Below are 12,590 nucleotides of genomic sequence, written 5' to 3'. Positions count from 1 at the left end.
ATGAGACCTGCTTACGTCTTGGATGAAATGATAGTTTGGAGACCACATGGGCAATGCTATGAAGGGGATACAATATACAATATATAGTCTTCATTTCAGGTACACTAACAGCTCGGCGTTACATGATTTGGTCATGGGACCAGTGGTACGGCCATTTCTCCAAGCATCCCGGGGCCGTCCCAGTTCTATTATTGGATTTTACACCTAATATGTCTGGAATGGACAGTTAGTGAAAAGCCATAGCCGAACCCTGCTACCATGGCCTGCAGCGTCTCTGGGCTTGACTCCCGTCGAGTACATCTTGTATACCATTGGTCATAAAGCTGCCAGTAGTGTATCTGGATGATTTGTGCCCAGGTGTATTCAGCATGGTATAATACTCCAACCATTAGGGATCTCATAGATAGCATGCCTAGGTCTGTAACCTGATTTCAGCATGTGGCGCCCATACTCCATACTGAATAAATCCAGATTTTTAGGATATTTTATTTCTATTTTTTATAATTTGCATATCAGTAACAGGTCTATACTTCCTGGAATTTTCCAGAATTCCGAGATCCCATAGATATTGTCCACTTACGGAGCGACCCTCCATCCACCATATGTCATAGCTCATCGCCAGAGGAACCTGAGAGCCTCATCACACATAAGGGGTAAGAGCGTATAGAGAACATATGTGGTAGATGGAGCGACGGCAAGCACTGGACGTCATGAGAATCACTTTTCTTTTTTCTTTTTTGGTAGAGTTGGAAGGGACCTCAAGGGCCATCGGGTCCAACCCCCTGCGAGTGCAGGCTTTCCTAAATCATCCCAGCTATATGTTTATCCAGATTCCGCTTGAAGATTTCCATTGATGGAGCGCCCACCACCTCCCGTGGCAGCCTATTCCACTCTCTCACTACCCTCACCGTCAGAAAGTTTTTCCTAATGTCTAATCTGTATCGCTTTCCCTTTAGTTTCATCCCATTGCTTCTTGTACTTCCTTGTGCTAATGAGAATAGGGGAGATCCCTCTGCACTGTGACTACCTTTCAGATATTTGTAGACTGCTATTAAATCTCCCCTCAGCCTTCTCTTCTGTAAACTAAACAATCCCAGTTCTTTTAGCCGCTCCTCATAGGACATGGTTTGCAGACCTTCCACCATTTTGGTTGCTCTTCTCTGGACTTGCTCCAATATATCGATGTCTTTCTTGAATTGAGGCGCCCAGAACTGTACACAGTATTCCAGGTGTGGTCTGACCAGGGAAGAGTACAGCGGAATAATGACCTCTCTTCATCTAGATTCAATGCTTGTCTTAATACATCCCAGAATTTTATTCGCCTTTTTTGCAGCAGCACCGCACTGTTGGCTCATGTTGAATTTGTGATCTACTATGTCCAGCTCCTCGACTGGAGACTAACCCTAGGGCTTACAATCTATTCCACTCCGTCCCTTCCAACCTGATCCTGAGCTTACAAATAAAGAAACCTAGAACTGACCCCTTTAAGGACCAGCGCTTTGTGTTTGAACCGGTCAGACTAAAGAAAACACTGACCGGAAAATATCATAGGGGGCAGTCTGGAGCAATAAAGTACCTGCAGGCTATGACGCCGCTCATGGTATAAGAAACGTGAAGGATTCCATCTCCTAAAATGTAAAGGGAACCTCTCGCCATGAAAAGGCGACGTCATGTGCGTCAGCGTGTCATAGGGCAGGAGGAGCGATATCGGTCACATGTCCTTCCTGTGATTTCCAGAATTCTAAGACTGTAGTGTTGCAGTTTCTTAGTGTAGTATAACTTGTGTACTCAGCACTCCTGTAAGCCAATGTGTCACCGCACAACCAGTCCCGGCACATGACACGGGGATTACTCAGGGACTCCTTCCCTTCTCAATAAATAGTTACAACATTTCTAGCGAAAAATAAGCAAAATCATCTTCTGACAACTCATTAACCCCTTATAGGGTTGTGCCATGGAGGACACATCCCTAATTCACAAGATAGGGGAAAAATATCAGACCACGGGGGTCACTCAAGTGCACTGGTCGTATAGGAGGAGGCATGGGGGTAGTTTTACTCCTCCGTTCTCCTCAATGCGAGGGGCCCCAGTGGACGGACTCTAAGCCATCTGATACTTACCCCCTATCCTATGGATAAGGTATAAATGTCCTTAACCCCTTAATGCTCTCTGCACCGTACTATTATGTGTTGTTATTAACCCCCTGAATGCTGTGATCAATTTGATCCCCAAAACCACAAAACTCACAGTCCTGTTGCCCCTCTCTGTATGATTATGGCGATATCCAATATGTATGGGGTCACTTTATGCTTTTATATTTTATAGGTGGACCTGCATTCCTTTCAGTAACCAGGAAAAGCTGAGTTATACAATCCAAAGTGCACAGCATGTGTCAAAAATAAGTCAGGCCAGCCAGTATCCATCCTCCCCGGACCCAACTTTCTCAAGGATACTGCAGGGCCCCAATTGTCTTGCTTCATCTTGGCACAACAATGCATGTAAGTCTGTTACATAAACTGAACTCCGTCTATATAATCCCACCCATGCTCTATTTGAAGCACCCAATGCTGCACAGTCTCTATGTGTCCCCACACAGTGCAACGCCACTCTAGAGGCCCCCACAGGGTATAATGCTCCGTTACAGTATCAGTACCATGACTTCTTGTGGCCCCATACAGTAAAATGTCCCCCTTGTAGCCCTCACACACTATAATGCCCTCCTCTTGTGGTCTCCATACTATAATGCCCTCCTCTTGTGGTCTCCACACTATAATGCCCTCCTCTTGTGGTCTGCACACTATAATGCCCTCCTCTCGTGGTCTCCATACTATAATGCCCTCCTCTTGGTCTCCACACTATAATGCCCTCCTCTTGTGGTCTGCACACTATAATGCCCTCCTCTCGTGGTCTCCATACTATAATGCCCTCCTCTTGGTCTCCACACTATAATGCCCTCCTCTTGTGGTCTGCACACTATAATGCCCTCCTCTCGTGGTCTCCATACTATAATGCCCTCCTCTTGGTCTCCACACTATAATGCCCTCCTCTTGTGGTCTCCATACTATAATGCCCTCCTCTCGTGGTCTCCATACTATAATGCCTTCCTCTTGGTCTCCACACTATAATGCCCTCCTCTTGTGGTCTCCACACTATAATGCCCTCCTCTTGTGTCCCAAACACTATAATGCCCTCCTCTCGTGGTCTCCACACTATAATACCCTCATCTTGTGGTCTCCACACTATAATATCCCTTTCTTGTGGCCTCCTCACTACAATGCCCTCCTCTTGTGGTCTCCTCACTATAATGCCCTCTTCTTGTGGTCTCCTCACTATAATGCCCTCCTCTTGTGGTCTCCTCACTATAATGCCCTCCTCTTGTGGCCCCCATACTATAATGCCCTCCGCTTGTGGCCACCACACTATAATGCCCTCCTCTTGTGTCCCAAACACTATAATGCCCTCCTCTTGTGGTTTCCACTCTATAATGCCCCCCTCTTGTGGTCTCCACACTATAATGCCCTCCTCTTGTGGTCTCCACACTATAATGCCCTCCTCTTGTGGTCTCCACACTATAATGCCCTCCTCTTGTGGTCTCCACACTATAATGCCCTCCTCTTGTGGTCTCCACACTATAATGCCCTCCTCTTGTGGTCTCCAGACTATAATGCCCTCCTCTTGTGGTCTCCAGACTATAATGCCCTCCTCTTGTGGTCTCCACACTATAATGCCCTCCTCTTGTGGTCTCCAGACTATAATGCCCTCCTCTTGTGGTCTCCACACTATAATGCCCTCCTACTACCTGAGACAGTGGGACAGCACCCAAAATACAGGACTGTCCTGCTGAATCATAGACGGTTACGAGGTATGAAGAGGGCCCTAGTGCAAGGCAAGAACCAGTCAGCACACTACTGAATCTACCCCAAAATCAGCACGTGAAGGGGGCCTTACTGCTGCTGGCCCCTGCTCTGTCAGGCTGCAGTACCTCTATCTGCCACTGGCATACAGTGGTGACGTCGAGTCTGGAGCTTTCTTACTGGGATATTTCTATGTCCTCGTGCTGCTGGTGTAGTTTATACTGTGTTTTGGGGAGTGATGAGCGGAAAGTAATACTCCGAATACTCCACAATGTGGATTGCGGGGGAAAACGACGACATTGTTTGTGTCCCGGTGGGCGGCTTTATATTCTCAGTCTGACCCAGGCCGGTTGACAACCTCTGCAGGAGCTGTAATGGCGACGCCTCACCCAGACCTAAGAATCTGGAGAATATAATATCTACTACGTGACAGGTGATGATAGCCCCAGGGACTTTTTTGGGGGGAGGGGTCCTCGCCATAGTATAACCTAGAAATCCAGGAGGGAGCGGGTTAAATTAATTGCTGGCATATTGCATAAGTCAGCCCGTCCCTACAATTAGCATATACAAAGGCGTCCCTCTAAGCGATTGTCACAGGCTTAAAATAGTTGTATAGGCTTCACACCAATGTGTCACTAGAGCCCAACAGCGCCCCTCCTGGTCATCTGACTACATGCAACACTACAGAAAAGCTTTACGAAAGTTGTCATAGCCAAGTGGAGGTCAAGAAGGGCATTTCTATGTGGAGGGTGGGAGGCCTAGACCCCCTGGGTGCTACCCCCACTCCTGGCAGGGGACCTGATGTCAAGATTAACCCTACAATAGCTGCAGAGCAGGGACTTCTGGGACTTTCAGGTCAGTTTGCTGGGAGGGACTGGGATTCCACGAATGTGTCATTGTATTATGACAGCAGGTGTCCGTACACACACATAGACACGCACCCTGCCCCCCGACACACAGCCAGGAAATGGTTAAGTCAGCACAGGAAGGTTTTTGCTTTCATTAAATGTCAGACCTTCTGTGTGCAGGGTGTCCGCCATCTCTACCTGTATGCCAGGAGCAACCACCGAGGAGGGCATGGCTGCTATGAGGAAGTGGCAGAGCTTGTTCACTAGGCAGACGTACCGACCATCAGAGGTGAGTGACCTGGGGGCGCAAGTATGGAGGCTGTGATATGGGGAGACACTGGGGGCGCAAGTATGGAGGCTGTGATATGGGGAGACACTGGGGGCGCAAGTATGGAAGCTGTAATATGGGGAGATACTGGGGGCGCAAGTATGGAGACTGTGATATGGGGAGATACTGGGGGCGCAAGTATGGAGGCTGTGATATGGGGAGATACTGGGGGCGCAAGTATGGAGGCTGTAATATGGGGAGACACTGGGGGCGCAACTATGGAGGCTGTAATATGGGGAGACACTGGGGGCGCAACTATGGAGGCTGTAATATGGGGAGACACTGGGGGCGCAAGTATGGAGGCTGTAGTATGGGGAGATACTGGGGCGCAAGTATGGAGGCTGTTATATGGGGAGACACTGCGGGCGCAACTATGGAGGCTGTAATATGGGGAGACACTGGGGGCGCAACTATGGAGGCTGTAATATGGGGAGATACTGGGGGCGCAAGTATGGAGGCTGTAATATGGGGAGACACTGGGGGCGCAACTATGGAGGCTGTAATATGGGGAGACACTGGGGGCGCAACTATGAAGGCTGTAATATGGGGAGACACTGGGGGCGCAAGTATGGAGGCTGTAGTATGGGGAGATACTGGGGCGCAAGTATGGAGGCTGTTATATGGGGAGACACTGCGGGCGCAACTATGGAGGCTGTAATATGGGGAGACACTGGGGGCGCAACTATGGAGGCTGTAATATGGGGAGATACTGGGGGCGCAAGTATGGAGGCTGTAATATGGGGAGACACTGGGGGCGCAACTATGGAGGCTGTAATATGGGGAGACACTGGGGGCGCAACTATGAAGGCTGTAATATGGGGAGACACTGGGGGCGCAAGTATGGAGGCTGTAGTATGGGGAGATACTGGGGCGCAAGTATGGAGGCTGTTATATGGGGAGACACTGCGGGCGCAACTATGGAGGCTGTAATATGGGGAGACACTGGGGGCGCAACTATGGAGGCTGTAATATGGGGAGATACTGGGGGCGCAAGTATGGAGGCTGTAATATGGGGAGACACTGGGGGCGCAAGTATGGAGGCTGTAATATGGGGAGATACTGGGGGCGCAAGTATGGAGGCTGTAATATGGGGAGATACTGGGGGCTCAACTATGGAGGCTGTAATATGGGGAGACACTGGGGGCGCAAGTATGGAGGCTGTAGTATGGGGAGATACTGGGGCGCAAGTATGGAGGCTGTAATATGGGGAGATACTGGGGGCGCAACTATGGAGGCTGTAATATGGGGAGATACTGGGGGCGCAACTATGGAGGCTGTAATATGGGGAGACACTGGGGGCGCAACTATGGAGGCTGTAATATGGGGAGACACTGGGGGCGCAAGTATGGAGGCTGTAATATGGGGAGATACTGGGGGCGCAACTATGGAGGCTGTAATATGGGGAGACACTGGGGGCGCAAGTATGGAGGCTGTAATATGGGGAGATACTGGGGGCGCAAGTATGGAGGCTGTAATATGGGGAGACACTGGGGGCGCAAGTATGGAGGCTGTAATATGGGGAGACACTGGGGGCATAAGTATGGAGGCTGTAATATGGGGAGACACTGGGGGCACAAGTATGGAGGCTGTAATATGGGGAGACACTGGGGGCGCAAGTATGGAGGCTGTAATATGGGGAGATACTGGGGGCGCAACTATGGAGGCTGTAATATGGGGAGACACTGGGGGCGCAACTATGGAGGCTGTAATATGGGGAGACACTGGGGGCGCAAGTATGGAGGCTGTGATATGGGGAGATACTGGGGGCGCAAGTATGGAGGCTGTGATATGGGGAGATACTGGGGGCGCAAGTATGGAGGCTGTGATATGGGGAGATACTGGGGGCGCAAGTATGGAGGCGGTAATATGGGGAGATACTGGGGGCGCAAGTATGGAGGCTGTAATATGGGGAGATACTGGGGGCGCAAGTATGGAGGCTGTGATATGGGGAGATACTGGGGGCGCAAGTATGGAGGCGGTAATATGGGGAGATACTGGGGGCGCAAGTATGGAGACTGTGATATGGGGAGACACTGGGGGCGCAAGTATGGAGACTGTGATATGGGGAGATACAGGGGGCGCAAGTATGGAGGCTGTGATATGGGGAGACACTGGGGCACAAGTATGGAGGCTGTAATATGGGGAGATATCAGGGGCGCAAGTATGGAGGCTGTAATATGGGGAGACACTGGGGGCGCAAGTATGGAGGCTGTAATATGGGGAGACACTGGGGGCGCAAGTATGGAGACTGTGATATGGGGAGATACTGGGGGCGCAAGTATGGAGGCTGTGATATGGGGAGATACAGGGGGCGCAAGTATGGAGGCTGTGATATGGGGAGACATCGGGGGCGCAAGTATGGAGGCTGTAATATGGGGAGATACTGGGGGCGCAACTATGGAGGCTGTAATATGTGGAGACACTGGGGCACAAGTATGGAGGCTGTAATATGGGGAGATATCAGGGGCACAAGTATGGAGGCTGTAATATGGGGAGACACTGGGGGCGCAACTATGGAGGCTGTAATATGGGGAGACACTGGGGGCGCAAGTATGGAGGCTGTAATATGGGGAGATACTGGGGGCGCAAGTATGGAGGCTGTAATATGGGGAGATACTGGGGGCGCAACTATGGAGGCTGTAATATGGGGAGACACTGGGGGCGCAAGTATGGAGGCTGTAATATGGGGAGATACTGGGGGCGCAAGTATGGAGGCTTTAATATGGGGAGATACTGGGGGCGCAACTATGGAGGCTGTAATATGGGGAGACACTGGGGGCGCAACTATGGAGGCTGTAATATGGGGAGACACTGGGGGCGCAAGTATGGAGGCTGTAATATGGGGAGATACTGGGGGCGCAAGTATGGAGGCTGTGATATGGGGAGACACTGGGGGCGCAAGTATGGAGACTGTGATATGGGGAGATACAGGGGGCGCAAGTATGGAGGCTGTGATATGGGGAGATACTGGGGGCGCAAGTATGGAGGCTGTGATATGGGGAGATACTGGGGACGCAAGTATGGAGGCGGTAATATGGGGAGATACTGGGGGCGCAAGTATGGAGGCTGTAATATGGGGAGATACTGGGGGCGCAAGTATGGAGGCTGTCATATGGGGAGATACTGGGGGCACAAGTATGGAGGCGGTAATATGGGGAGATACTGGGGGCGCAAGTATGGAGACTGTGATATGGGGAGACACTGGGGGCGCAAGTATGGAGACTGTGATATGGGGAGATACAGGGGGCGCAAGTATGGAGGCTGTGATATGGGGAGACACTGGGGCACAAGTATGGAGGCTGTAATATGGGGAGATATCAGGGGCGCAAGTATGGAGGCTGTAATATGGGGAGACACTGGGGGCGCAAGTATGGAGGCTGTAATATGGGGAGACACTGGGGGCGCAAGTATGGAGGCTGTGATATGGGGAGACACTGGGGGCGCAAGTATGGAGACTGTGATATGGGGAGATACTGGGGGCGCAAGTATGGAGGCTGTGATATGGGGAGATACAGGGGGCGCAAGTATGGAGGCTGTGATATGGGGAGACACTGGGGCACAAGTATGGAGGATGTAATATGGGGAGATATCAGGGGCGCAAGTATGGAGGCTGTAATATGGGGAGACACTGGGGGCGCAACTATGGAGGCTGTAATATGGGGAGACACTGGGGGCGCAAGTATGGAGGCTGTAATATGGGGAGATACTGGGGGCGCAAGTATGGAGGCTGTGATATGGGGAGACACTGGGGGCGCAAGTATGGAGACTGTGATATGGGGAGATACAGGGGGCGCAAGTATGGAGGCTGTGATATGGGGAGATACTGGGGGCGCAAGTATGGAGGCTGTGATATGGGGAGATACTGGGGGCGCCAGTATGGAGGCTGTGATATGGGGAGATACTGGGGGCGCAAGTATGGAGGCGGTAATATGGGGAGATACTGGGGGCGCAAGTATGGAGGCTGTAATATGGGGAGATACTGGGGGCGCAAGTATGGAGGCTGTGATATGGGGAGATACTGGGGGCGCAAGTATGGAGGCGGTAATATGGGGAGATACTGGGGGCGCAAGTATGGAGACTGTGATATGGGGAGACACTGGGGGCGCAAGTATGGAGACTGTGATATGGGGAGATACAGGGGGCGCAAGTATGGAGGCTGTGATATGGGGAGACACTGGGGCACAAGTATGGAGGCTGTAATATGGGGAGATATCAGGGGCGCAAGTATGGAGGCTGTAATATGGGGAGACACTGGGGGCGCAAGTATGGAGGCTGTGATATGGGGAGACACTGGGGGCGCAAGTATGGAGACTGTGATATGGGGAGATACTGGGGGCGCAAGTATGGAGGCTGTGATATGGGGAGATACAGGGGGCGCAAGTATGGAGGCTGTGATATGGGGAGACACTGGGGCACAAGTATGGAGGCTGTAATATGGGGAGATATCAGGGGCGCAAGTATGGAGGCTGTAATATGGGGAGACACTGGGGGCACAAGTATGGAGGCTGTAATATGGGGAGACACTGGGGGCACAAGTATGGAGGCTGTGATATGGGGAGATACTGGGGGCGCAAGTATGGAGGCTGTGATATAGGGAGATACAGGGGGCGCAAGTATGGAGGCTGTGATATGGGGAGACACTGGGGGCGCAAGTATGGAGGCTGTAATATGGGGAGACACTGGGGGCGCAAGTATGGAGGCTGTGATATGGGGAGACACTGGGGGCGCAAGTATGGAGGCTGTAATATGGGGAGACACTGGGGGCACAAGTATGGAGGCTGCAATATGGGAGACACTGGGGCGCAAGTATGGAGGCTGTAATATGGGGAGACACTGGGGGCGCAAGTATGGAGGCGGTAATATGGGGAGACACTGGGGGCGCAAGTATGGAGACTGTGATATGGGGAGACACTGGGGGCGCAAGTATGGAGACTGTAATATGGGGAGACACTGGGGGCGCAAGTGTGGACGCTGCAATATGGGGAGACACTGGGGGCGCAAGTATGGAGGCTGTAATATGGGGAGACACTGGGGGCACAAGTATGGAGGCTGCAATATGGGAGACACTGGGGGTGCAAGTATGGAGACTGTGATATGGGGAGATACTGGGGGCGCAAGTATGGAGGCTGTAATATGTGGAGACACTGGGGACGCAAGTATGGAGGCTGTAATATGGGGAGACACTGGGGGCGCAAGTATGGAGGCTGTAATATGGGGAGACACTGGGGGCGCAAGTATAGAGGCTGTGATATGGGGAGACACTGGGGGCGCAAGTATGGAGGCTGTGATATGGGGAGACACTGGGGGCGCAAGTATGGAGGCTGTAATATGGGGAGACACTGGGGGCGCAAGTATGGAGGCTGTAATATGGGGAGATACAGGGGGCGCAAGTATGGAGACTGTAATATGTGGAGACACTGGGGGCGCAAGTATGGAGGCGGTGATATGGGGAGATACAGGGGGCGCAAGTATGGAGGCTGTAATATGGGGAGACACTGCGGGCGCAAGTATGGAGGCTGTAATATGGGGAGACACTGCGGGCGCAAGTATGGAGGCTGTAATATGGGGAGATACTGGGGGCGCAAACATGGAGGCTGTGATATGGGGAGATACTGGGGGCGCAAGTATGGAGGCTGTGATATGGGGAGACACTGGGGGCGCAAGTATGGAGGCTGTTATATGGGGAGACACTGGGGGCGCAAGTATGGAGGCTGTAATATGGGGAGACACTGGGGGCGCAACTATGGAGGCTGTAATATGGGGAGATACTGGGGGCGCAAGTATGGAGGCTGTAATATGGGGAGACACTGGGGGCGCAAGTATGGAGGCTGTAATATGGGGAGATACTGGGGGCGCAAGTATGGAGACTGTGATATGGGGAGACACTGGGGCACAAGTATGGAGGCTGTGATATGGGGAGACACTGGGGGCGCAAGTATGGAGGCTGTAATATGGGGAGATACTGGGGGCGCAAGTATGGAGGCTGTAATATGGGGAGATACTGGGGGCGCAAGTATGGAGGCTGTAATATGGGGAGACACTGGGGGCGCAAGTATGGAGGCTGTGATATGGGGAGATACTGGGGGCGCAAGTATGGAGGCTGTAATATGGGGAGACACTGGGGGCGCAAGTATGGAGGCTGTAATATGGGGAGATACTGGGGGCGCAAGTATGGAGGCTGTAATATGGGGAGACACTGGGGGCGCAAGTATGGAGGCTGTAATATGGGGAGACATCGGGGGCGCAAGTATGGAGGCTGTAATATGGGGAGATACTGGGGGCGCAAACATGGAGGCTGTAATATGGGGAGACACTGGGGGCGCAAGTATGGAGGCTGTTATATGGGGAGACACTGCGGGCGCAACTATGGAGGCTGTAATATGGGGAGACACTGGGGGCGCAACTATGGAGGCTGTAATATGGGGAGACACTGGGGGCGCAAGTATGGAGGCTGTAATATGGGGAGACACTGGGGGCGCAAGTATGGAGGCTGTAATATGGGGAGACACTGGGGGCGCAAGTATGGAGGCTGTAATATGGGGAGACACTGGGGGCGCAAGTATGGAGGCTGTAATATGGGGAGACACTGGGGGCGCAAGTATGGAGGCGGTAATATGGGGAGACACTGGGGGCGCAAGTATGGAGGCGGTAATATGGGGAGACACTGGGGGCGCAAGTATGGAGGCGGTAATATGGGGAGACACTGGGGGCGCAAGTATGGAGGCTGTTATATGGGGAGACACTGGGGGCGCAAGTATGGAGGCTGTAATATGGGGAGATATCGGGGACACAACCATCCTAAGTGCAGGGCATCCTGAGTGTAATACGTGGAGATATTGGGGCAGGATTGGTATATTAGATAGAGGACGGGGCACATAGAGGAGCAGCTGACTAGTTGGCATCGATGGGGCTCTTTGGCCGCTATGGACATGACAGACCTTTGGCTTTGGTAAGATATAAAGGGACACTACACACAGTCTACTATGTATTTGAGTTGAATGCAATCTATTGTTCTCTGTTATCAGCCAGTTCAGACTGGAGAGGAGCTGACTAATGTTCAGGAGTGTAGAGACCACCCTGCCCCCCACCATCATATATCTGCAGGGCTGCAGCGTATACATTGAAAGTGACTTATGAGACCCTCCAGAGATTATACAACATAAGGCTGCTCTTACACCACCGGACATTTTATCCATGGTATGGCCAGGCTGCAACTGTGGTTCGCAATTTATACAACATGTACATAATGTCCGTGAATTGCGGCAGGACACGGACGTCTGCGGAGTCTATGCTGCAGACCAGCAACTTGCGGACCGCACATTCAATACGGTCTTGTAGTGACATCTGTAACCAAACACAAGAGGAATAAGATGCAGGGGGTGATGGGAGCTGGAGGGTAACACTTCTGGCACAGGCGCTGTGTAAATATTTTGTGTTTCGCTGACACCAAACAATGATATGAATGACTGTGACAGAGAAATAGTACAAGAGACCTGACAGACCCCCGCGCCATGAAGAAGAGACCAGCGACTACCATAGTAACTAGTCCGAGCACCGGCC

General features: G+C 52.0%; 1 protein-coding gene across 1 annotated transcript in view; it reads left to right on the top strand.

The window, feature by feature from the left end:
* Positions 1-4,829: 4,829 nt before the first annotated feature.
* ANKRD35 (ankyrin repeat domain 35) overlaps positions 4,830-12,590 on the top strand; it is a 69,885-nt gene continuing 62,124 nt past the window's right edge. The window contains exon 1 of the mRNA XM_075283296.1: positions 4,830-4,991. Within this exon, the coding sequence (XP_075139397.1) occupies positions 4,905-4,991 (87 nt within the window). The 5' untranslated portion in view covers positions 4,830-4,904. The remainder of the gene's footprint in view (positions 4,992-12,590) is intronic.

Source organism: Leptodactylus fuscus, chromosome 7 (genome assembly GCF_031893055.1).
Source record: "Leptodactylus fuscus isolate aLepFus1 chromosome 7, aLepFus1.hap2, whole genome shotgun sequence".
NCBI classification, from domain to species: Eukaryota; Metazoa; Chordata; class Amphibia; order Anura; family Leptodactylidae; genus Leptodactylus; species Leptodactylus fuscus.
This window is presented reverse-complemented; position numbering and strand designations above follow the sequence as displayed.